Below are 27,668 nucleotides of genomic sequence, written 5' to 3' on the forward strand. Positions count from 1 at the left end.
GGGCAGGCTCGTTCTAAGAAGAATGCGGGTTATAAACTGTGCTGAGTTTCACCTTTAATAGAAAAAGATTCTTGCCTAACTTTTCATGTAGGAAAGGAAAAAACACACACAAAAGAGTGTCAAACAATGTCCCTTGTGCCACTGAAACCTGGGCTCTCTGACCTGACCACCAAACCCTGGGAGCACGCAGACAGTGAGACTTGGGGTGCTCACATCCCTCCCTGAATACTTGTGGAAGTGAAGGTGTGTGGAGAGTCCCGTCCCTGTGGAGTGTACTCCACAATGGAGACTAACAACACAGAAAACGTGAAGATCCAGCTGTACCAGAAACAGGAGCGCACACACGTTTACATCCATCCATATGGTGAAGCCCATCCATTGCCACTCCACTCCCAGGGAGCAGGTGGAGCAGCTGAGGAGGAGTTCCTGGGGGACCCTGCTTACTACTGGTGTTTCCACAAGTGGTGTCTATGCAACAACATGAAGTATAGCTTACACACGCCCTGCAGAGCTGCATACGTGCTAGCTGGGTGTCGTGTAACTGCCACCGACCTCTGGCGTAGCAGGAAATCTCGCAGGAGCTAATTTTCACCCGGCCAAGAAGCCGATCGTGGGATGCACCAGAGCATACTCTAACTTGAAAGACAAAGAAACTGAAACTGAAGGAAGAAGATTTGTCTTTATGAGTACAGCTCCCAGGACAGCAGGGCTTTTCCTCAGCTTTATAGCACCAGTAAAAAGGAATTACAGAAACTACATTACTAAGATTATCTTAGGTACATGAATATTCCTGCAAGAATTAGGAGAAGACTAAAACCAGAGCAGCTACTATCAGTGCTATCTCATCGAAGAGATTTGCCTGCTGACGAGAGGCAGATACTCTTCATGTAACACCCTGTCCTGGTTTCAGCTGAGAGGGTTAATTTTCTTCATAGTAGCTACTATGGGGCTATGTTTTAGATTTGTGCTGGAAACAGTGTTGATAATATAGATATTTTTTGTTCTATGGACCTATTGTTGAGCAGTGTTTACACGGAGCCAAGGCCTTTTCTGCTTCTCACACTGCCCTGCCAGTGGGATGGCTGGGGGTGCACAGGGAGTTGGGAAGAGACACAGACAGGACAGGTGACCCAAACTGACCAAAGGGATATTCCATACCGTATGACATCATGCTCAGTTTATAAGGAACTGGGGGAAGAGGAAGGAAGGGGACGACAGTGTTTGGAGTGATGGCGTTTGTCTTCCCAAGTCACTGTTACGCGTGACAGAGCCCTGCTTTCCTGGAGATGGCTGACACCTGCCTGCCCATGGGAAGCGGGGAATGAATTCCTTGCTTTGCTTTGCTTGTGCGCGCAGCTTTTGCTTTACCTATTAAACTGTCTTTATCTCAACTCATGAGTTTTCTCACTTTAACTTTTCCAATTCTCTCCCCCATCCCACAGGGGGGGAGTGAGCGAGCGGCTGCGTGGTGCTCGGCTGCCGACTGGGGTAAAACCACGACACACCCTTGAGGAGAAGCGGAGCCCTGGGGGCCGAGGGACCCCGACGCTGCTGCCAGGCAGTCCTGGCGGGGGCGGGGGGCAGAGCTGCCCTTACCATACCCCAGGGGGTTTGTCCCGGTTTTGTCCTCCCTTTTTGTCCTGGTTTTCTCTTCTTTCCCCATTCTGGCAGGTCTCCTCACTTGTTTCTACATCCTCTCCACCTCCTGCCAGCATAGTTCAAGAATTAGCAGGGGATGCTTTTTGGCCTCCTTGTCATTACATTTAATTAGAAGACACCTTCGTTTGCTTTGCTTTCGCTCTCCTGCCTGGCAGAGCAATTTGCATTTCACAGGCAATTCTTGGGTCTTGTTGAACATCACCTACCTGAAGCGAGCAGCACAAAGAATCACGCTGAACGTCTTGGCAGCGGCAGCTGTGGCACAGCCAGAGCCAACAGCTGAAGGAACACCTGCAAAGTCTTCAGGATGGTTAAAAATCAACAAAAAAGGGAAAATACTCAACATGCGGTAGGCTTGCGCTGCCAAAGGTCAGTGCAGACACAGAGAGCATCACGACGAGGTGGCACACAGAGAGCAAAGCCGAGCCCTGAACCTCTCTCCACCGCAGAGCAGTAAGAAACGTGCAGCAGTTGTGTTGTCTACACCCTTTGCTCATAGTTACATGTGTGCCTGAAATGCCGCTTGACAGCAAACACGGTTCTCCAATTCCCACCTCCTCTCTGAATGGCGCAGCAGTGAGGCAGCGGTTGGGTTCCCACGTTCCTTCGTCATCGGACATCGCCAGTGCTGCTGCCCAGAGCGAGAACTCGTACTGGATCCAGTGCTGAGTCACTTTTTTGCTTTGTTGCGTATTTGCATCACCAATGTCATAACAAATGATCTGCTTTCAGAGGGACCGTCTCACCTCATCAGACTTCACAGATTCACAGAATCACAGATTGGTAGGGGTTGGAAGGGACCTCTGGAGATCATCTAGTCCAACCCCCCTGTTAGAGCAGGATCACCCCGAGCAGGTTGCACAGGATCATGTCCAGGTGGGGTTTGAATATCTGCAGAGAAGGAGACTCCACAACCTCTCTGGGCAGCCTGTCCCAGTGCTTGGTCACCCTCAGAGTGAAGAAGTTTTTCCTCATGTTGAGGTGGAACTCCCTGTGTTCCAGTTAATGATAGAGTAACTGTTAGGTCCTCAAATGACGATGATTATAAATGCTTCCATAATGTATGAAGTAAATCAGATTTTTCAGAAATATTTATATTCTCAGTGGATGATGCATGCTACGAGCTTTTCAGATCTTTGCTATAAAAGTACAGACAATGTCATACCATTTCAGATTGCTTTTGACTTCACTTTTATCCATTGCTATTCTTAAGCCATGCTTCCATGGCTGAAACTTCCAACCTTCAGTAGTTACAAGTGAAGCATCATTTGGAGGAAAAGGCGACATTTTACTAAACAAACTGATGTGTCTGGGGGAAAAAAAGACAAGTTCTGATGTGCACAAGCTTTTTTTCAGGTCCAGTCTTAAACTGATCCTAAATTGTTAAAATCACTAATGGGCCAGGAACGATTAGTACATTGCTAGAGATGTGTCCAATACGTCCTTTGTGGTAGGGCACCCTGTTCACCCAGTGCCCAGCACAGGGCAGTCTCTCATCAGAGAAAGTGGATCCTCACTACAAGCAAATGAAAAACGCAGCAAAGCACGTACACATCAAATCCTAAAAAGCATTCATTTTGGGGAAGAGAATTTAGGAACAGAATGATGAAAAGAAGCCTGTCTGCTGTTTTACCACCTGTTTCACATGAGGATTTTTTTTGTCTAGTTCACTTCAAGAAACTGCCGTCATCTGGCAGAGCTGAAATGCAAATACAAATTAAAATGTCAGCCCTGGAATTTGTTTTGGCTAGAGATCTACAGAGATAGGAAGATATGATAATTGTACAATTCTCAGACTCTAGGCGCTTCAATAGAATTATCTGTAGATAAAACAAAGTAAATTGCCTTGAAAGAAATAAGTCATCAAAATAACCAATTAAATGGGCTGCATCTTTTTAAAAAAATAAGAAGTAGTATCACAATCTGCTCTCTTTTCTGTAAAACATCAATCTCTTCAATGGAATTTGCAATATCTAAAGCTTTCTTCTGTATTTTATTTGCCTAGTTAGGGCACAACCAAAGAAATCAAATGACTTCCCCCTGACAACATGAGAAATAAGGAATGCAAAGTAGATATAGGGTTTAAATGCTGCAGTAGAGACAGTTTTACAGAAGAAAAAGCCTGTCTATCCATGTATTTGCTGTGCACGCAAAAGCTGCATTACGGGAGGTTATTAACCAAGCTGGCTCAACACTTTTAATTTCTATTCTCCAAGAAATTCTCAGAAAACCTTAGTGTAGAAAAGTCATAATTTTGAGGAATTCACTTGGAAACCATTATATATACTCTGAAAAAGGTAAATTTTTAAGCTATTGAAACAGCCTCACTGAAAAGCCTTACAACATTTCATCACACTCCCAGCACTACCATCCGAAGGGTGAGCCCAGGTGGACTCCCGACGTTCCTTACATGAGCTAATGGACAACATACAGCAACCCCTGGCCATCTTCAATTTGAGTAAGACATGGACAAATGGGCTCTGACTCTTGTTCCCAAGACCTTTCCCAGTGGCAGAAGAGCTCTGGAGTTCCACTTGAAGGCACAGCGATGATTTGTCTGGGAGGCACAGACACCCCAGCCCATTTCCCTCACACACTTTTCCTTTGCCTACCATCTTCAAACCATGCTTCCCCCACCTGCATCTTGTCCTTTGGTTGACTTTTTGTACCAGATTTCTCCATTTTTGGTACCAGAAATCCCAGCTCCATCCTTTCCAGCTCGCCAGGCCCCCCCCATTCCCAGCTGTTGCCCAGCTGTTCCCCGTCCCTTCTTCTGCAACTAACCCTACTTCTACCATCATAGCATGCACCTATTCTCCTCCCACTCCTGCAGTTTTGTCATCCTCCTCCCCCTCCTTCCATCCTTTTGCACTTGCTGTTTTTTCTTGCATCTTTGTAAGTTAAAGTATAGAAGATTAAGACAGACCTAACTTGGTTGTGGAAAGCTGATTAAAACCAGAGGCAGAAAAGTGATGTAAAGAGTTTGAATAAAGTTAATCTTGTACTAATGACTGTATTGATCAAACAGAAGAAGAGACAGCATTGGGGGGGAGGAGAAATAAATAGCACTGCAACTTGGACTTGCAGAAGCTGCAGAGATCCAGCCAGGGAGCGTCAATACTCCGGCACATCATGTTCACTGCGCGCTGCTACTGTGAATCACCATAAACTGCACAGCATAAGATTTTATGTACCAACCGTGGGCGTTCAGTCAATTTTAGTTGTATTTCATGTTGTGACAAGCCTTTGGAAAAAGACATTGTTCTGATGGAAATGTTTTCTTTCATTGTCACCTTTCCCATCTATTTAAGATCAAAGCAAATTGTAGAAAAATAGAGCCTTAAGAACAGAATGGTTGAAGCAGATTGTTATACAGCGCCTGTCAGCTCAAAGGAAAGAACAACAAAATCAAGCGTCGGCAATGCCCTTCTGAGACATGGTGCAGACGGGTGCTGCGGTTACTCTACGGGCAGACCCAGACCAGAAGCAAGCTGGACTGGGAACCCCACCATATGCTACAGGAACACACTGGCAACATGGTCTTTGCTGAGATGGCCGGTTTTACTCTGAATCCACTCCCTGCTTGGTATCATTACAGCATTAAATTGAGTACAGCTTGGTCGATGGCAAATCTCCCTGCTCATGGGTGGGCATTGAATTAAGAAACAATCGAGGCTCCCGTTCAGGTAATGTAGGTGTCCACCAAGTACCCCCCCAAATCCAGGGTAGACTGCAGGGATCTCCTTGTCTTTTTGTGCTTATACACAGCTTCTGGCCATAACCTCCAACGCTAATACAATGACAACGTCTGCAACACATTTCTTGTTCTGAAAGAACAAAAACCCAGCTGGAAACTGCAGATATATCAAACTTATTAAGAAAGGAAAAAAACCTGATCCTTTCGATGCTATTAGTACTATTGGCTTATAATCTTTTGATGCAGTTTAGATATTATGGAGTTTCAGATTTAATATTCTGCCCAGAGGATGATATAAAAGCCACTATTGATTTCCACTCCCTGCAGGCAGCCTTCATCTCTATATAAATTAAAGATTCTATAATATATTTCACAATATAGATTAGTTGTCATTCAAGTGTTGATCTATTCTCATACCAACAGACTGACTCATGGGCAAGTTCCAGACAATAACGCACCTAATGAAATCTAGTTAGGCCTTTGCGGATTAACATCTGCATCAACCAACACATCATCAAACATGCTAAGAAAAATTTGGGATGGATTTCTTATGGGAGAAGGAGTGGCGTACACAGTGACGCTGCAAAGAGCATCTCCCACATCATTGTCCCAGGGGAAGAACTATCCCCTTTCTTTTCACCAGAAGGGGAACAGCAGAATTTACCTGTGTCTTCCATCTACCAACTATTCAAATGCTTCAAATATTTGGAGAGGCTCCAGGAGGGAGAAAGAAAGAAAGCAAAGCAGCTAAGATCTTAACACCCCAGCTGGCTTCTCCCCTGGCAGTGTGCCTGGGGGAGCAGGGAATGTCGGCACGGCCGTCAGCCCTCGCCGTACCGCAGCGAGGCCGTTTCCCTCATGCTTTTCCCTTAGTGACCAGGAAACATTTGCTTTCTCCTCTTCAGAGTGATGGTGGAGGCAGCAGTGGGACCTGCATCAGCAGTCACTGCACGTTGGGACGGGACAGCTTAGCCACATCTCGAAGATCCTTGTTACGCACTGGTAAAAAAAAAAAAAAAAAAAAATCTTACCAGAGGCGCCAGGGACTGAATGAAGCCCAGAGCAGCTCAGTCTGACCCCAGAGCTGACCCTGCTGTGAGCAGGACGTTGCTGTTGGACCAGAGATCTCCTGCCTGAATTATCCTGTGATCCTATGAAAGAGCAGAGGAAAGGCTTTCTGCTAAGACTCATTTCCACCACACAAAGGGGTTATGGGAGTCCAAGGAAGCAGCATTAGCTCTTGCTGCTGAACATATTTCCCTTCTTAGCTAGCAGATATGTCCCCGATTACCTCCCCATCCACACCTGTGCTTGCTCACAAAAGGGGGGGAAACTTAGGTTTGCCAAAACCTCACTCTGCCCCTCCAGTCCTTTTCTAAAAAACAACCATCGCGCTCTCTTCTCCTCAAAGACCAGCTGCCTCAGGCCCAACAAGGCCCTCAGGTTCTTTCTCATTAGGCTGCTGTTGGGCCTTAGAAAACCCCTCAGCGTGATGTGACTCAAAGCACATCTCCCAAGCAAGGCTGGAGAGGAAAACCAAGGTTTTCTGGTTTCATCTTAGGGTCAGCTACAGCCATCAGAAGTCCGATGATAAAACCTGCTGTGCAAATGCAGACTGTACAACTAATTTTGTTTTATGTAGTGATTTTTATTACTGTGTAGCTGAGAAGCAGAACAGCACATTCACTGCCAGCCATACATACCACCCCCACCCCGCCCCCCGCCTGTAGAAAGAAGGACTTTAACCTTTTTTAACTCAAATATTGTGTTTCCAACAGCCCAGTTGGTGAGCAGAGATGCTCAGCTTCCCTAGGGCTTGAGCACACTAGGCAAAGGGCATTCAAGAGGCAATGGGCACAAACTGACACACAGGAGGTTCCCTCTGAACATCAGAAAATGCTTTTTCTCAATGAGGGTGACTGAGGGCTGGCACAGGTTGCCCAGGGAAGTGGTGGAGTCTCCATCCTTGGAGATATTCAAAAGCCATCTGGAATGGTCCTGGGCAACCAGCTCTAGGTGGCCCTGCTTGAGCAGGGCAGTTGGACCAGCTGGCCTCCAGAGGTCTCTTCTCACCTCAACCCCTCTGCAATTTTATGAATGAAAACCTTAAAACACCCAACACTAAGCTGCTGCAATTCACCCATTTCTTTCAACTTCTCTGGAGGCCTCCTCTTCATTTGTGCAACATCACATCACCTCACAACTAGGGCAGGCTCTGAGGACTCGTGAGGACATTTAGATGTGGGAGATCAGCAGAGGTGCAGAAACTTCCTCAGCTGTCATATCTTGTTGTTTCCACGCTTTTAGCTTCATGGTAGGTTTTCATTTCAGAGAGGCTCTGCCTTATTCCAACTAGGTCAAGGAGTGGTGGACCCAGCCTCCAGAAGTCAGCACGCACGTGCACTGAGATTTTGCTGTACGCCTACTTTTACCGCGGTACCACTCAGTTACGGCGAGAGGAACAAACGGTTGAAAGATCTGCAGAGGGCAGTTCTCAGGGTCTTTGTCCTCCTGCAGCTATCAAATTAGTAGAGCAGAGCTCACATTACATCATGTCATAATAACTGGGTTTCTCTTATTTCAGAATGCCTGTCTGCACAGGGCAGAAAACGTGTTCCTCAGGGGAAAAGTTGAAGAGACGTTTGTTTTATTGAGACCGTCAGCAATGTTAAAGACACTGAAATTTCACCAAGGTACATAGGAATATTTGCTCTATAGCCGTATAGAAAAATAAAGGCATTAAGAGTTTGGGAATAGTGAAGTGCATGAATCTTCATATCTTCAACTTCTTCATCTCCTTTCTGGGTTCTCATGCACCTAAATTTTCATTAGAATAAACTCCTATGATTGCCCAATTTGTCCACTGGAGGTCAGTATCTTTCTATAGAAAGATAGTCCCTCTTACCTGGTGTGTTTGCAGGGGACAAATCTTCCAGCAGCACCTCATTTTCCTGGCTTTGGGTAGAAGATGAAGCCGGAAGCCTACTAGGGGTCCATCATTGCCAAAGGAAGACCTCTCCTCGCACGTCCCTTCTCAATCAAGCTAAGGTTTTACAAAGGTCGCACAAAGAATTAAAGGAACCTCAAATCTATTGTTTTCCCAGATATTAAGCAGGCTCGAGCAGGGCAAAAGCTGCCAGAGCCCTCCTGCAGCTCTCCTGCCACCGCTGCAGCGCTGTAGGAGCCAAAGGCATAGCTCCCCTCTAGGTTAAACGGCATCTAGTTAGACAGGGAATTAATTCCTAGCTGATGAATAAACGCGTTCAAACATTTTCACGCTTCCTGCATTATCCAGCCTTGTATTTTAATCAAATACTAAAGTGTAATTGCCAGCGGATAGATTTTTACTATCTAGTTAATCCTCGTTGGCTCGTTTGCTAGGATGAGCTCCAGAGAAAGCGCCCGTTGAGGCTGCTGCACACGCTGCGTAGGAGACGCGCTGCACCACGCTGCTTTCAGAAACCCCCCCTCATTAGCAGCGCTCCTTTGGCAGCTGCCAATGCTTTGCCAGACGTTCAGCGCGTCAGAGATGGGGGTCCGTGCCCCTCCCAAGCTGAGCAAGACGTGATGGAGAAGGATGACAAAAGTAGCGGAGAGGAGGGAGCGAGCGTGGCAGGGAAGGGTAAACAGCCCTGAAAACAGAGAGGTGTGGCCACCATTTAGGCACCATCCATACCAGCATTTAGTTTGAATCAGAAGCTCTTTTGAAGCAGATCTGCTGGTTCCTGCTTGCCATGCTTGAATTCCACGGAGCAGCGCATGAATGGATTCCCCCCAGGGCCGCTCCCACTGCAGCACCAGGTTTCGTTGGCATGAACTCCTGAAGCCTGGCTGGTGCTGAGCAGCACCCCTGCGCTCTGGGGCGCAGACTCCATCCCTTTGAGGTCCACTTCTGAGTAACATGGACACGGTCTGACCAACTAGCTGACATCATGGCTGTTCAGGCTGCCGTTTCACCTATTTCCAGTAGAGGACTTGTCATCTGTAAATCTCAAGGCAATTCCAGTGGAAGTAAAGTAACATTATCAGGGACTCTCCTTGCCTTCATTTCTCTAGTTTGGGCACCAAATGGAAAAACTGAGGCATGATGAGGGGACTGGAGCATCTCTTGTGTGAGGAAAGGCTGAGAGAGCTGGGTCTGTTTAGCCTGGAGAAGAGAAGACTGAGAGGGGATCTTACTGATGCTTATAAATATCTAAAGGGTGGGTGTCAAGAGGATGGGGCCAGACTCTTTTCAGTGGTGCCCAGTGACAGGACAAGGGGCAACGGGCACAAACTGGAACACAGGGGGGGAGTTCCATCTCAACATGAGGAAAAACTTCATCACTCTGAGGGTGACCGAGCACTGGGACAGGCTGCCCAGAGAGGTTGTGGAGTCTCCTTCTCTGGAGATATTCAAACCTCACCTGGACGTGATCCTGTGCAACCTGCTCGGGGTGATCCTGCTCTAGCAGGGAGGTTGGACTAGATGATCTCCAGAGGTCCCTTCCAACCCCTACCACTCTGTGATTCTGTGAATCTGTGAAGTCTGATGAGGTGAGACAATCCCCATGCCATATAGCTAAAGATCTGGAATTATCAAGTTCTATATTATTTTCCTCTGTGCTAACAAATTAACGGTCCCTCCGATAACCTGAGTTCTGTCCTGCCAAGATGCCCTATGTTTTCAGGAGTAAACTTTCCTCTTAACTTCCCACTGCCTCTCCATTTCCATTCCACATAGACTTCTCGAGCCAACAATATTTTCTACATCCTTTCTACAGCACTGGGATCCCTGTTAGCATTCGAACAGATGGGTGAGAATAAATGATTGCTGCCTAAAACCCAGAGAGAAGCAATACCTACAGCAGACTGGTAATTACAGCAACTGTGCAAAGCTCACACCTGGAAGCCCTAAAATAGAGCTGCACTTTAGAAGTGTGCTTTACCCACATATTCCTTAAATATCCTACTACCCTGAACAACCCTGTATTGCTTTTTAAGCAGAAAGCATTCCTAGTTCACTACTCCTTTAGTGATTCTTGTATTCATGAATTTTAAAAATACCTATTTACTATTTAAATGTCAACTTAAGTCTATTTATCCTCCTCAGGTATCAAGGCCAGCAGCACTGCCAGTGCCGTTTGTACTCTCATGTCTCATCTGATCAGCGAAGGAAATAAAAACTGAAGCAGGCAGATGGCTGAATTGAAGAGAAAGGTCGTTACATACTGCAACGGATAAGGTGGAGAGAATAATAGAGATAAGGTGATCTTCAGGGAGAAGGTTAAAATTTAGCCTCACCATTCAGAGAGTGTTTCTGTATGGAGATAAAACAAATACAAGGAGAAGTATCAGCAATTATTCACGAAAATATCTTCTCCTATAAACTGGCCTTTCTCTTCTTCCCCATCTCTATCCAAAAAAATCTCTATTTTCCTACCTCATGTTTAAGAGACAGAAGAACGCCACGGATCTGTGGTGTTATTCTCCCCATTTACGCGAGGCATCCTGTACGTAAATGCTTTTTCTCTGGTAACACGGCAAGTAAGAAGCAACGTTACAGCTAGACAACCCCCATATCTGTTATCTCAAATAATTCTAGTTGTTAGCAGCTGCCTCACAATTTGGTATATTTTAACTAGGTTTGAAAATCCCTAAAGTGAGGATTTAGTATCTCTTTCGGCAAAGTACGAAGTAAATCTATCATGCCGTATAAATAATTCATGTAAATTCTTGAAACATAGCAAGGAATATAGGTCAGGAGGGGCACCACAGGAGAGGGATGGAGCATCCTTAAAGCATGTGGTAGACCTAAATTCAGTTTCCCAGATAGACAATGTCAACTTAAAGAATGAAGATGGCTCTTAAATAATTTAAAAAGCAAAGGGTGACTTGACAGTCACTGGGGGTTTTGAAGAGAGTATAGAGGATGAACAAAAATGAGATAACTAGGTTTTTTTCGGAGAAGAATTTGTCTGATGGAAGTCAGTTGGGTACGAGGCGGCTATCTTGCATATTTTTTTTAAAGATTTGTGAAACGTCACAATGTTAGTTTTCAACAGATAATGGCAAATCAGTGACTGGTCACTGGGAAAAGCAATGAGCCAGCAGGATCCACCAGTTTAAGTGGAATGCTTAATGCTCCAAACGCTCCCAGGAATTGTTGACATTTATCAAGAATCAAGATCCAGGTTTATGTCAGTATTTCAACATACACATTGCAACGTAGTGCTGCACATACTACCTACCTCAATGTTGCCTTGTCACAGTCAGATTAAATATTTTCATGAACCTATACAAGAGCTCTTCACAGCAATCCAAAAAGTTCACTGACTGCTGTACGCAAAACTTCTAAACTTTTGTTAAAGGAAAACATGCCTGTCGTGGTTTAGGCCCAGCCGGCAGTAAGGTACCACGCGGCCGCTCGCTCACCCCTCCCCCAGCACGATGGGGAGGAGAAGTGTAACAAAAGGCTTGGGTCGAGATAAGGACAGGGAGAGATCACTAATTATCATCACGAGCAAAACAGACTGAACTTAGGAGATTCATCTAATTTATTACTAAACAGAGTAGAGCAATGAGAAAAATAACATCGAGTCTTAAAACACCGCCCCCCACCCCTCCCATCTTCCCGGGCTCAACTTCACTCCCAGCTTCAACCTCCTCCCCCCTCAGCGGCACGGGGGTGGGGGGGGAAAGGGGGTTGCAGTCAGTGCAGCGCACGTTGTTTCTGCCACCTCTTTGTCCTCAGGGGGAGGACTCCTCTCAACGTTCCCCTGCTCCAGCGTGGGGTCCCTCTCACGGGCTACAGTCCTTCATGAACTGCTCCAGTGTGGTCTCTTCCATGGGGTGCAGACCTTCAGGAGAATCTGTTCCAGCGTGGGTCCCCCCAGGGTCACAAGTCCTGCCAGCAAACCTGCCCTGGCGTGGGCTCCCCTCTCCACGGGTCTACCGGTCCGGCCAAGGACTTGCTTCAGCCTGGGCTTCCCACAGGCCACAGCCTCCTTCAGGTGCCTCCACCTGCTCCAGCGTGGGGTCGTCCATGGGCTGCAGGTGGAATCTCTACACCCCCTCATCCTCCCTCCATGGGCTGCAGGGGGACAGCCTGCTTCACCATGGTCTTCACCACGGGCTGCAGGGGGATCTCTGCTCCGGCGCCTGGAGCACCTCCTCCCCCTCCTCCTGCACTGACCTTGGTGTTACATCTCCACGCTTCTCCCTCCAGCTGCAAAATCTTCTCCCCTTTTTCTTTTTTCCCCCTTCTTAAATATGTTATCACAGAGGCACTGACTGGCTTGGCCTTGGCCAGGGGCGGGCCCATCTTGGAGCTGGCTGGCATTGGCTCTGTCAGACACTGTGGAAGCTTCCAGAAGCTCCTCACAGGAGCCACCCCTATAGCCCCCACCCGCTACCAAAACCTTGCCACGCAAACCCAACACAATGCCATAAACAGAAATCACAAAGAAATAAATTTACAAGGAAGCTTTTACAGTCTAGAAAGTGTCACTGTGGTAGTCATTCTGAGAATGAAACAAAATAAAAGCCTTCTTCCTCAAATGCAGAAGCAGCATTCACAACATAATGGTGATCAAAGTAGTTCAGCCAGCTGCATGAAGGCACCCTAAGAAAAAAGAGGTTTAGGAAGTATGCTAAATTTGGAAGGAAACCCAAACAGAACAGACAAATGAACCAACCCAGGTGTAGCTGAAAACACCACAAAACCAGACCAGAAAAAAATCTGAAAGAATGTCCCAAGCGAAGTTAAGGTCAGGTCTCACGTGGCTGGAATGAGCAGTAACTTTAGCAATACTCAAGATTGATCACTAAGCTAAGCCTGCTTAGCCTATGATAAACAATCCTGCTACTACCATCATCCTCTGTGGAGGAAGGCCCCGTACCTGGAAGCGACATCCCTTGTAGCATCCACCTTTACCCAGCACAGTCACAGAACGAGGATCTATTCAAAGGAAAGAAACCATGGCCAACCCAGCAAACCGAAAGTCTTGCTCACACAGTGAGAGGGAAAATCTTTGGCTGGTAACACACAACCTACCTATTAAAAACCAGAGGGAAGAGACTCAAGAGAGAAGGATGCAGAGGGACGGGCTGCAGGTGAAAAATCAGCGCTGGGCTGCTGACTTCAGCAGAGTAAAGGTGTTTTTAGCAGCTGGGGAGTGCATCCTGTAAAGGCTGAAAAGCAATGGGCACAGGGCATTCAGCAAGTCAGAGAAAGGTAACCAGTAAGGGACTGGAAAGTTAAATTTTCTAGAGAAATAGAACATAACAGCAGCATTACTCAGAAAACTGAGTAAGGAATGCATCAGCCTGATTTTCAAGAAAAACAAAGGAAACATCTGATGAATTCTGGCATCTCCTTCAGTATAGTTGGCAGGACTCCTGTTTAGGGTTCCTCTCAAAGTCAGATGGGACAGACTGCCCGATACTACCTGGCACCAGGGTAACTTTGCCAGATTCCCAGTCCTTCTTCCTTCCTTTAACCTACACTGCACTGGCAATGTGAGCGATTGCTGAAGGGGGCAGATAGTTCTCACGTTGTATGACAGCGTGTTAGCGATTGAAAACGCTGAGTGACTCGGAAAGGCAACACATCTAAGACAAGCTGTTGAGACATCCCAGGAACAGTTGCCCTCAGCTCTAATCTCCAAAGCACTCTGCATGTGATCCCTCACCAAGAGAAAAGCGCAGAAGTACTCCCTGCTCCAGCTAATCACATAAGAACTTCGCTATTTATCCATTAACCGCTAGAGACTACTATATTTAGCCACAAATCTCTTAAGGGCTACTTGTTTTCTTATGCAGCTGAAAAAAAAGCCCAGGCCAGCCCAAACTTAGGAGACTGCTTTCCATGCGTAGAAGCGCACACCTACATCAAGCACTGATGAAAACACGGTTCTCCAGAGAAACCTACAGATATTTGACAGCACACGAGAAACTCCCTTCTTCCTCCACCTATTACTGCAGAAAGCAAACTATGAAATTCCTTCTCCCTATTTTGTACTTAAAGGACTTTTTTCTAGTTTCCCACTCTTTCTATTCACCTAATGAAAGACGATGGTTGACTGGAAACCTACAGCCCTTCCAGAGTTCCCACGCTTCCTTAAATGTCCAAGGGAATTCGGAAGATTGTTTGATGACAAGCTCGAGTCACTCCTGACTATTTTGTGGCAGATGCCAGGGCCTGAGGGATTCTACCATGGTTCATCATTTATTTTCATTCCCCATACAGCTCTGAGCACACTGACAATGCTGAAGGATGTGAATGCAGAGCTGCCTTGAGATGCTGAAAATCCTTGGACTTGTGTGTATGTACGTACTGGTATCAGGAACACCTCAGATTCAGACTTAAGAGCTCAGGCTGGCCACCCCAGCACAGGGCAGGAAACTTTCCCCAAAGGGACTATAGCAGGTTGGATTTCGTTGGTTTTTCAGGAGAGAAAAGGGTAATGTCACCTTAAAAAAAACCCCAAAAACAAACAAACAAAACCACTATCAAAGCCATCTTTGGATAAGCTGTTCTAATATTTATTTTACTCCCCTCCTAGGAAATAGTACCTCAAGATTGAATTCATGCAGCTTCAGCTTCCAGCCACAAGATTCTCATGAAATTTTCATTGTCATTAGGTTTATACTCAGAGTTCAGTTTACAGTAAGATTTTAAATATTTTAAGAAGTTACACATTTGCTGTATCCTTAGGTGTGGTGTTTCAAGTGGAAGGGAACACCTTTTTATCATGAAAAGAATGCCTGGCACATGAGAGAAAACACACTTCCAAAATACATCACAAGAATTGATTTCCCAGAGTCACTTCCCTTCCTCCCAACTCCATCTGCATACCGCAAACGAGCTCAGTTTTGAGCTTGTTCTCAACAGCATGCACCTCTCTTACAACAAGATTTTTTTTCTTCTTCATGCAGTTCATCTTAGTAGAGAGAAATGTGAAATACCTAAAAATCCAACTGATATGTCAGTTTAGTCACATGGAAATATTTTTTAACATTGAAAAGACAGCCACAAAAGCTGCAGAGGCACTATGCCAAATGACCGCCAGTCCTAACTCCAACCCCAACTGATAAATGAGCAGATATAAATGCTTTACTAAGCCTTTGTACCCAAACTGCAAGCTCATACACTCAGTTGCTATGTAGAACTGGTGTCTTTGCTCTAAATTACCTGAATTAAGTTCAAATCAAAGATGGAAAATTTCAGTGAAATTAGAACTGAGTGCCAGAGGGACTGGAATTATCAGCTGAACAGATTGAAGATGAATTCATTTTCCCAAAGAACAACCAAGTCTAAGATGCATAAGCAAGTCTGGTTTATTTACAATTAGGCAACTATATTACACAATCAGTTTATCACATCATACTGGGAAGAATTACATAAACCAATTGTGTAATATAGTAGTCTAACTGTAAGTTAAACAGATATGTTTGTAGTAGGCAGCCATGGGTTTGCATTTTACAATATTGTCCTTGGTGTCATTCACCTATGAAGTCTCTTTTCTTATTAAAACAAGTGGGAAAGGGGCTTGCTGATACAACTCTCATATTCTGTCCTGTTCTTTCTGGGAGCAAAGCTGTTGTTTAATGCATTTCACTGAAAAAAAAATTAAAGCTACCCGTGGGGAAATTAATACCTGTTTACCCCAGCCAACAACTTAAATGCGGAGCTTGAACCAAGGTGCAAAAGAAGAAGAAATAAGTATGCATGTTAGGAGAAGCAGCAGTACCTTCAAGGAGTCTGGTTTTACAGAGTCCAGCCTCCATCCCAGTAAAATCGTAGTTCCTGGGATCACAGATAGCATTGGGAAGCCTTACATTTTCATTTACTGATAAGGCATAAATATTAATATCAAAATCTTACTAATTTAAGGAAAGAAACACAGGCTCAAAAGTGAGATTTTATTCATATTTGTTACTTATTCACAACCCAAAGTATGATAAAACTGATAAAAACAGGCTAGAATAATGTTAGTTTACACCACTAAATTCAATTCACATTTTATTAATAAAATACCAAAAGGAAAGCGACAACATTGCAGGTTCAGAAAAACAGGTTGGCTACTAGGACTGAAAAATCTACACTATTTTAACTGGTCCCAACTGACTGGTTGTTTAATGTTTATTATTTAAAATTAACATAAATTACAACATTTCAGACATACCCAACTTCTGTGCTCATAAAATGTATCTTCCGTCATATCAAATTTCAGTAAATTGGAAAGAATTTCCTGCTGACCTATTTCATTTCAGCGCATATTAAAAGAATACTGAGAGTACTCTCCCCACCTGTACAGGGATGTAACACTGCGGTCCCGGTTGCACGTTTAGCTGACCCACGCGAAGAATCATTCTGCAAACCACTGTGCAGAGCACCATGATGATCAGAGCAAACCATCTCTCATTGACTGATGAAACCCACAAGCAGGCTATGGCCTAAATTCTGCCCTATGCGGTGGACACACAGACCTCAGATGGCAGGACACAAAAATAAAGCAGACTTCAGCTCTGTTTTAAGGCGAAGACAAAACCACTCCAGCTGAAACGGAGATGAGTACCTTCAGCTGCCATCAATTAACAAGAGCTGTACTTGCTCACCATTACTCAGAGCTCGGTGGTACTTTATGTGATAAATTCTCACACTGACATTGAGGCGGCATGTTACCACCCTACCCTAAAGGCAGCCACGACAGATTGGAAAATCATATGCAGACTAAACAGCAATGAAGTAGCCAACAGTTTGCATGCAAACATCATGTTAGACTGTTACATTCTCAGGACTAAAACTGTTCATTGTGTAAACACAACTTAGATAATTATTTCCCATTTCTCTTTTTATATTACATACTTTTTTTTTTTTTCCCCTTTTGGGAACAGACAGGGCCTCACAGAACAAAGGAGCTTTACCAAATGTTAGACCTGGAATTACACAGACTTCAGCTACAAAGATTAAAACTGTGATCTGGTAAGGAAAGAACTCTTCCCCCGCTAAGAATACATTTTTTAAAACCTCATTAGGCAAAGCAGCAGCCTGACTCTCAGTCCAAAAGAGAGAAAACAAAAACAACAAAAAAAAATTAATACTGTACTGTGGAAAAAAAGGAATTATTTTTAAAGAAAACAGAGACAGCATGGCAGCAACTGTTCCTAGCGAAGGAGAAAACAAGTGTGTATATATGGCATAGTACCTAAACAGCCATTAAAACTGTTTTAACTGCCAATGTTTTATCAATGGGATGTACTAGGAAAGAAATACATTCAAAGTAATAATAGTTTTGAGTAAACGTACTACAGGAAATGGAAAACAATGTCCTGACTATACATGTACAAATCAACAACAACAAAACTTATTTACAATCATTTATACCTACAAGCATAAAGACCTAGTTTAATACTTGTGAAATGTATCTGCTTGCTAGATCTGGACTGACAAAAGTTCCAATCTTTAGTAGTAACAGAGCAAGATTTCTGCACTGCGATACCCAAATGGCTTCAATCAGGTCTACCCTTAAGTCTTGGTATCTAGCTGATTTGTATCATAAAACTGAAAAGCTCTACAGGTATTTAAAGTGTCATTTGTAACATGGACGTGCATCCACTGCCTGCCTGAGACCCCCCAAACAAGCAGCCAGCAACCCAGAGCCAGTCCTGTTACAAACTTAGCCAGCCTGCTCATAAAACATTCGTTTTGAATCATGTGGATTCATTCTTCAAAGCATACGTTTCATCATCTGCTACATTTTTAAGATAAAAAGAAAGATTATGTAAAATCAATTCTGTATGCAAAAAACCTAAGCCCAGAAGTGATTAAAAATAGACTAAGATGGGCATAATTAGTAACTAATAAAAAAAGCTAAAAGTCTTATTTATGGAACTCAACACTTCACTCACATAGTTAATTGCTGTCAAAGACTAACAACCAGACCAATTCACAAGTACCTAAGTTGCTTACATAATTAAAAGAATAAGATGTAAAGTCAAAAAAATATATTTTATCCCTTCAAGATCAGGAAAGTAAAATAAAATGCTGGTTCTGTAACAGTGCAACAACTGCAGCATATTTTGCACGCAGCACATGATTTGCTACATTTAGTGGCACTTAAGTATTATGCGGTAAATACTGAAAGTAAGACAAGTTTCTGATCTGCATAAGCATAATCACATCATTATTACCAGAGTTGCTAAGCTACAGCATTCTGAATAATATCAATTCAATTTTTGATCACTAGCTTTAATACGTGTCAGCGTCCTGCTTTACATCTCGCTAAGAAAGCGATCACTGAAGCCAAGTATTTCATGAACTTGCCGCTGGGCTTGGACTAGGTTCAATCTGACCAATCGTTCTCATCAAACTCTGAATCATCATCAGAATCGCTGTATTCCACAGCAATGCGTCTTGAAAGGATGGTCGCCACATCATTTCCAACAGGCTCTCGCTTTGCTTCTTGCTCACGTTGCTCCTGCACCTTTTTCAGCTGAATTCCTGTAGAGACAATTACTCTCAGACAAAGATTTCCACACAAGAGATTTTCAATTTTGTATCATTATTGGTGAGTTTTTTGTATTCTAACAATACGTTCAGGAAGAAGAACAAAAAAAAGCAATCATTGAGTTACAGAGCGTCCCTGAGCAAGGAAGACAAAAAAAGGCAGATTGGAATCCATTCTCAGAGACTGAATACTTCTAGACTTCTAAAATTGCCAACAACACGTTAAAACTAAATATTCACAACTACATGGGTGCTTGTGATCTGAAGATGAAAGTTTTCATAATTGTACTTGGAAACACCATTACACCTACAGCTCCATATTGTAAGCAAAGGCAGGAACAGCCATTAGTCACTGGTTAAAAATCAGTGGGCTGAAGCCTGGCGTTGGGTAACTCGGTTCTCCTGAACAGAAGCAAAAATCCACGTACGTCTACCGGCTACTTCACATAATGAACACACAAGTACTGTTTTAATTTGATTGTGTCCACACAAACACTGGAAACTGTTTGACAAAGCTGTACATCTTTAGGCAACAGAAAAAAAATCCAAAGTCAGGGTTGACAAACGTTAGAATAGGTGCATGGTACCTGTGGTTAAACTAGTCTCTTAATGACATTCTGCCAGGCTGGGAATAGAAGCCATGAACTCAAATCACTTGAAAACACAGTGCTTTCATTGACAGGGTAAAAAAAAAAAAGAAAAAAAGAAGAAAAAAAAAAGAAAAAAGAAATAGCTAAAACTCAGTGCCCACTTACCCATTCGAATGGCAGCAAGAAGATCGCTCCGTGCATCACTTATTGGCGGCTGTGCAGGTTCATGGCGTTTTGCCTCTGTAGCTGGAGGAGCATGCATTGGGGAGGAAGAGAGGGATGAACCGGCAGCAGGAGGGCCTGGAGGGGGAGGAGGTGGGCCAGGGGGAGGAGGAGCAGTGACAACAAGCCCACTAGGAGGAGGATGAGTAGCTGTGTATGTAGAGCCAGTCACCAGTCCAGAATGGGAAGGTGGCACAGGAAGCTGAAGGGGACTAACAAATGCGGTTTGTGCTGAAGGAATCATAGGGGGAGGAGGCGGAGGGGGAGGACCTGTAGGATTGTAATAATCCACCATCTGAGCTGGAAGCATCCTATATAAAACAGAACAGACATTTAATGCATTGAAAGTTAGGACTTACAGAGTCATGACACCTTAAACTGCTCTCATCCAACCTCAGCTAAAACAAAAATCAAAAGGAATTTAAACTGGTGAGTTAAATATGCAAGTGATTATAAACATATGAATTGTCGAATATTAAGGCAGATGACAAAGTTAAAGGCAGTGTCCTTTCAGCACTCCGAAGTGAGACTTTATCTTAACACTCCTGCCTAGTTAAGTACGAAGCTATGTTTGTTACTAAACATCTACTCTGTGAGAGTGTTAAGTACAAAGCCTAGGATGAAGAAGGGATGAAGAAAACTGTAGACTATGTGTATCACTTCCATAGAAGACCAAGTGTTAGAACAAGTATTAAGAGATAATAAAAAAAGACAGGCATGGAAGACAATGGAAAGTATGAATGGAAAGATTTACCCAAAGGTATATCATGCATCTCATGTGCTTCTTTAGTCAAGTTTATCAATTTAAATATTATTTAATTAAATTGATACATTTGATTGACACTTTAAAGAGGAGGAACAGGGAAGAGCTATTTTCATTGTTAAAATGCCATTAAAAATTCTTAAGCAGACAAAATGGTCATTAATGTTACGAATGCGGGTAAAGAACTAGATATAGGAGACAGCAGTTGAAGGAAGTTACTGATGACACTCAGTGATACACGTCAACGTATGACAACTGTGATACACTGACAATGGTCATGTATCTGGGGACTAAGCACAAGTATTTCTGTTATAAACTGAAAATAACAGAGAAAATGCAGGTTGGAGCAGTCAATCATAGCATAACTGAGTCACCTACAGCATGATACAGCCATGAATCGGGCAAATACTATCCCAGGATGCATCAAGTGAGGCTGAAAAGCCTTGGCTTGCTTAGTTTAAAACACCACAGGCAAGAATGATTACAACTTTCCTGGGGTTACAACTTTAAAGTTTAAGCTTTTTAAGCAAAAGAACAAACAGGCACAGACTGGTTAGAAAACAGATGTCTTCTTGCTATCAGAGAGGCACTACTCTGGAGCAAGCCTTCCTTCAGAATGCATTCAGGCAAAATAACTACACAGGAGTTTGATACATTCATACACTGAATTATGGAGTTATCTGTGGCAGCAGGGAACTTGATTCTGTGTCTGAGGAGATCCTTCCAATTCTGTCATAAGCTCCTTTAAAAAGTCATTTCAGGGATGCAACAGAGTGCCATGTTAACCACATTCAGTGATATTTTTTCTGCACCTTTCCTGAAGTTTAAAATATTATTCAAATTATGCTGTAACTATTTTCCACTTCAAAGGAAAATCATCCCCTTTTAAATATTATATTAGGAACCCTTAATATTTTACAAGCATATTGATTTCACCACATTCAATACAGAGTTCATTATTTCTGCTTTCACCATTTCTTCACTTAAATTCAGCTCATACACAAAAATTATACCAATTTTTTTTTCTGTCCTCCCCAGGAAGATAAGTAACATATTTGGGGTCTTTTTGTGTGTATGCGTTAGATGTTATGATGGTTACGAAAAACATGCATCCCTCTAGTTTTGTCAAGAATCCACTGGAATAAATCAGGAGTTTTACCCATATTCTGCTGGTACCACAGGTACTGAGCTATGTTGGCCATCTGAAGGCTGGGGTGGTGGTGGAGGTGGTTGCTGAGGTCTGTTTAAAGTAGCATGTCGTACAGTGGTGGAAGGTGGTCTGTATTCATGCTCATGGCTTTGGGATGCTGCCATGTATTGTGGACCATCTCCTGTTCCATATGAAGGCATTGCTATCTGCTGATGGAGGGAATGATTCGGAGTAGCAGGATAAGAATAATCTGTAACATCAGATGCATGGGACCTAAAATTAAAGTAAATGGATGCAGAAGAACAGATTATGTGAGTGTAACGGTATTATCTAAATAGCTCACAAGAAAAGCTAAAAATAATATAATCAGAATTATTTTTCTTGCAACAGGACTCCCTGATTATCAAGCACCATTCCCTTGTAAGTCCACAGAAAGCACAGGAACAAATGCAACAAAAAATCACAGTTCAGCTTAATGTGATTTGAAAAGACATTAGTCTGACAAGCCAGCATAAAAGACCTGAAATCAAATGTTTTCAGTATTTCAGCACACTAGCTGCATGCAGAATGTTCTCCTCTAATGCAGAATTTTAAAAAGGCAAAAAAACCCTTAGAGCTTTCTCCAGATTTCAGAGTTCTTTAGTAGCCATAAGGAGGCATATTATTTTTGTCAGTGATTTTGACAGTCCATTGTTTGAAGTGGTAACACTTATCAGGCCTGCCTTAACAATGGCAGCAGAAAAAGGAAAGCAATACTGCAAGCACTCACAATTATGTAGAAGAATGTATTTTACGGAAGCAGAGAAAACCAATTTCAAAAGTTAGAAAACACTTTTTATTTTGTTTGCACAATTAATTTTGCTGGAAAGGCTTAGAGAAACTGGGAAATGCAAATATTAGTTGAGCAGAGAGTTCATAAAGATACAAAGTCTAGGATGCTCTGTCATATAAGCCCAAGAGAGGGAGCAAAAGGATCTCTTCATCCCATCACTGCAAATAGTTGTTTTAGCAATGAACAATCGTGCAGCCTGGCTTTTAGTGAACACAGTAAACTGATGCACTTATCTGTAAGACTGGAAGCAAGGTAAGCAACAAAAAGCCAGGGCTTTGAGTAAAACAAAATGACAAACCCTTTGGGCATTTTGTCCTCTTTCATGCTTCCTGCCTGTTCCATTTTCTTTGCGTCACTCATGAACTCAATGCCCATTTTCCTTCTCTCCCACTCTTCTTTTCTTGTTCTTACTTTTCTCACATTAATTTGCTGGTTTCTGTTTGGATTCAGCTTGTGTTTCTCTCTCTAAAGTATAATAAGTACAACAAATACATTGTAAATTGCCACAGTCTGGACACCTGGATGTCAATATTTAATGTGTAAGTCTTATAATTAGCAAATGAGAAGAAATATGAGCTTTTTTTTTTTTTACTTTAGCATTAAAAAAGAATCACAATATAGCCAAATACACTTCTTTGGGACCTTATTTATAAAACACTGCTCATGCAGTAGCTGCCAGCATAAAAATGTTTCTGAAACCAGTACTTGTTTCTATATGTATGGGGGTTTTATAGCTTAGTTCCTACAGCTGACGTATCCCAAGATAAAAAATAGAAAGCCTTCTGTCGACCTCCCTACCACTCACAAAATTGACCTTTCATGCACACAGAAGATTTCAGGATTCAATCACTGATATTTAATTCTCTGAAACTGGAAGTTCTCCATACATTATAAAATTTGAAAGGCTTATACAAGTACAAGATACCTGTCATACCACAACATCTATGTCCAACATAATGATGCATCCTACAATTTCTGCTTAAAAAAATCCTACAGATTGCAAATATTATGGATATCTGCAAACAGTCACATACACATTGACATTGCTGGGAGATGAAAAAAATCGCTTCAACATGATTATTTAAACTCAGGAATCCTGGAAGCAAGCTGTTAAGGCTAGAAAAAGACTCAAAAACATGTGACACGCAGAACTCATGATGAAAAAATCCACATCTTGCACTTGACAGCTGAACATCAATGTCATTTCACCTGACCAACCTATGGAAAGCACAGTCTTAATGAAACATTACAGACTGACAAACAGGAGACAACATTTTGCATTATAAACTGTAAAAATAAATAAATAAATTGGTGATCAAAGGATTTCAGACAAAGAGGGGGTCTGAATATATTATTGAAGCAGCAGTAGCAATTTTAATTTTTTTGTTTCAATTACAAGATGATTACTCTCACAAAGACCAAAACATTACATATACAAAGTTCTGAGCAGATTTTATTTTTTTTCCAATTAATCTCCACTGGATAGTGGACTAAAGGTATCAGTCCACACTTTTGCAGTGGTGGCTGCTTCCTCAACCTAGCCATTCAAAAATTTAAATGCTAAATTATCACATACTTTTTCCAGTAGATTCTATTTATTCCTAACATTACTGCTAGCAATTAACCTCAACTGACAGAGGAAATAAGTGGGAAAATTCACTAGTGAGATCAGCTTAGTGAACAAACCCAGACTTCCGTGCACACCAGGAGAAGGTAACTCCCACTGAGCTCAAAAGGCATCTCAGTCAATGAAGATGACTTCTGCTGCACATATCTAAGCAGAGATTTCTGCTATTTCAAGCAATAACATTGCATCTGGTTTTGTAGCTTGCTTTTTAGACAAAGCTAACATCAATAAAGCCAAACTATTCCCCCGTTAAAGCATTCTGTTAGAAGCAAAAGTATGTTCAACTGAGTAGATCACAGAAAAATATTTATTAAGCTATCAGCAGCGTAACATACGACAAACTAGACACAAAGGAAGAGGTACTGACATTATCTAGTAGAGGCAGACTTAAATGCTTTTGTAACTGCAACTACTCAAGATGAAATATAAAGCATGCAGCAAACGTATTTCACTACAACGCATAACATTATGGCGACAAAATGCTCATCTGAAGCTGAGGAAGAAAAAAAAACTCATTACAGAATTTGTTATTTACGCTTTAAAATAATTTTGAGCTTTAAAACATGCATTGTTATGTTTTGTCTATTCTAACTATTCCCAACCTGTAAATACACCTAATTCTACTCAGTATTTCTGAACATACAACTGTGGTATAACAAACAGCTTTGCTGTAAACAGACCTAGTATCTGGGGACAGTGATCCCTCGGAAGATGCTCCATGGTACACACTTTGAGACAACCTGTTGTCAGGTCTAAGCTCTTTGTCATATGCCATCATATTCCACTCCTGGCGTCTGTTCCTGGCTTTTCTAACCTTTTTCACCTCACGGGTGGTGCCATCTATACGCTTTTGCTCCTAATGTTCAAACAAAAATAAAGCATGCAAAGAGAGAAAAAACAGGAAAGGAAAAAAGCTGGTTAAAATGCAGTTAGAGTGCACGGAAATAAGACCAGATTTACAGATGAAGCCAAGTCTTCATAAAATTTCTCTGCACTGAAAATGAGAGTATGTCCTTATGCTATGAACCTCATTAGTAGTAAGACTGCTGCTTTGCCCCATCTGTAGGATGCACGTGCTAATGTGAAACCAACCTACTGTTTTTCCCAATGCAGACAGTTGGACTTGATCTTAAAGGTCTTTTCTAAGCAAAACGATTCTATGAAATGTGACTGATTTTAAAAGCCAGAAAATTTAGCTGCTTCTGACATTGTATGTCATTTATTTAGACCATGCTGAAGTACTTGTAATTTCTTTCTCCTGCAAATCAATTTTATGAGAATGTGTTAAAAAAGCTCAGGGTTATTCTGGCTTTTCATTAGGGTCATGATCGCCTGAGGCCTTGGGGAAGTATGGAAAAGTTAGAAACACTTTCCTATTTCACAGTCTATGTGAAAAGATTTTTTTTTTCTTGTTTTAACTTCCTGTCTCTGCTTAGATCTGATTAACTACTGAAATTCCTCCTAGTTTTTCCTCATCATTGTTTCCCATTATCTTATATAAAAATGAATGACAATATGAATGATAATTGTTGGGATTAGGCTTGTGGCTGCTAAAAAAATAGTTTCTCAGGAAATAATTATATTGATATTCTGAGGAGGCAGTCATATTTTAGAGAAGAGTTTGGTAAAAAGCTGATATGGAAGCATTTTATTGTGGACTCTCTACCTTCAAAGTAAGGGATAATATTTGGCAAGCTAGTCTCACCAAAAAGAAAAAATGTACAACACAGATAAACACAGGTATTTTACTCCAACTGTCAAACAGCACTGAGTAAATAATTCTGAAATAATGCATCTGGCATTATACAACTAACAAAAATCTATCAAATGGCTTGCTTGCCCTTGTTTTGGCTCTCTTGCTCGTTCATGCATGTCCACATGAGGGACCTGGTGATCTGCATCCACTAACATTATGAATGACAGGGAAAACTATTTCTGAAGTTCAACATCCAAATGTTCCGACACCACTTGCTCATTCCTGGTCCCAGCTGTGAGTAGATTTTTGATCTGATTCATGTTAAGTAAAGATCATCACCTTGGTTCTTAATTACTTCCTATAAAATCTTTTTCCTCCTCTAACTTTTTAGAATCACAGCTGTTTTTATCCAGGTTATGCAAGGCTTTACTTTCTCGTTTAATACCAGTTCCTCACATCAAAATTTCCCAATACGGGAACTGGAGCAGAAGGGAGACAGATTCAGTCATGCTTTATTTTAAATATATAAAGCTTTGCTAATAACCATGGTTCAATACATGCTTGTTAAAGGCCTTACATCTGACGTCTTTCATTTGATTGCTGCAAAATTTAATTTGGTTTAATTTGTGACTTCTATCTTTGTTCATTTATTAAGATTTTGTTACTAAATCATGCTAGATTTGAGAGAAAAGTACAACTAAGCCTTTTGGTTAACTGAAAATACACTTTAGTTTTCTCACAGAATAGTAACTCCATCCTGTAAGGGTCACAGCTACCTATTTCCTGCATTTCTAGATAAAGTAAACATCCACCTTTTGACTGATGTATGATGCTGCTCAGAAGACAATAATTTTTATACAATCTCTGTACAATTAGGAGTGCTTACGTGACTGCTTACATATAATCACCTATTTAAAAGTTTGGTTCTAAAAAGATCACTATGTTTTTTATGAAAAGGGTAAATACATATGCATGTATAAATAAATAACATAAAATACACTCAAAGCTTAGTTTGCTTTTATTGGATCAGATTTCAGTTGGATAGGTTGTTCCAGACCAGCATCTGTAAGTGTGCTAATGAATAAATATGCTGGAACCCTTTCTACTCAAACAGTACTAAACCCTACTGGTATTGATTCTTGGATTAAATATTAGATAAATGCATCTCTAAAACATGTAATTACTTCCAAAACAGTGGGGCAGGCCAGTCATTAGCAGCTGACAAAACTATATATACTTCAAAGTATATATACCTTGAATAGAGTAGTTTTGAGTTGTTCCAATAGTATTTTCATTACCTCGACAAACAACAGTGACAGCTCTACTTTTAGGGCCTAGGGCAATGACAACAGAGTTCTAGGGGAGCTGAAGCCTTTCAAAATAACTACAGTTAGAAATATTTCTTAGGAAAGTTAAGCAATATTAAGAAGAGTTGCTGTCTTTAACGGAATGTAATAGAAGCTGTGGCAGACGAGTAGATGCTGTAGGTTAAGTCAGAAAACACGTACATCATACAGGGGCTGGCAGGAAGTGATTTCAGCAAACAAAACAAACATATTAGAGCCCTCAAACAGGGTTAAGTTAATTTTAAGTTTGATATTTGCATCAAGAGTTAGCAAATGATATTTCAAGCGTCTTAATAAAGAATTAGAGCTAGTAACAGAAAGTAACTTCAGCAAGTATTTGCAATATTTTCAAAAAGCTGGAAGCGTGAGCCTTAAGTATTTTCCTGACTTCACAAATATACAAGATCCTATCAGTCACAAGGCATCAAGGATGATTTTTGAAATACAAGCCCTCCAAATTTAAAGATTTCTACTTATTTAAAGAACTAACCATTCCTCAGAAAAAAATGGGGAACAATAAAAAGTGGAGAAGAACAACTTTCCTTTGGTTAACCAACAGTTAACAACTCGTCTACTCTGGTCATTCAATTCAGA

General features: G+C 42.0%; 1 protein-coding gene across 2 annotated transcripts in view; it reads right to left on the reverse strand.

Moving 5' to 3' along the window:
- Window positions 1-16,226: 16,226 nt before the first annotated feature.
- Window positions 16,227-27,668, reverse strand: part of WASF3 (WASP family member 3) — a 75,060-nt gene continuing 63,618 nt past the window's right edge. The window contains exons 7-10 of one of the 2 annotated variants that reach the window (XM_075742124.1): window positions 24,713-24,888; window positions 21,583-21,846; window positions 19,604-19,971; window positions 16,227-18,842 (exon numbers count right to left, since the gene is read on the reverse strand). In XM_075742124.1, the coding sequence (XP_075598239.1) occupies window positions 18,685-18,842; window positions 19,604-19,971; window positions 21,583-21,846; window positions 24,713-24,888 (966 nt within the window). In that variant the 3' untranslated portion in view covers window positions 16,227-18,684. Of the gene's footprint in view, window positions 18,843-19,603; window positions 19,972-21,582; window positions 21,847-22,703; window positions 22,871-24,712; window positions 24,889-27,668 lie in introns of both variants that reach the window. The other variant, XM_075742123.1, reaches the window with a different exon arrangement.

The sequence above is a fragment of the Balearica regulorum genome, chromosome 1, assembly GCF_011004875.1.
Source record: "Balearica regulorum gibbericeps isolate bBalReg1 chromosome 1, bBalReg1.pri, whole genome shotgun sequence".
Taxonomy (NCBI): Eukaryota; Metazoa; Chordata; class Aves; order Gruiformes; family Gruidae; genus Balearica; species Balearica regulorum.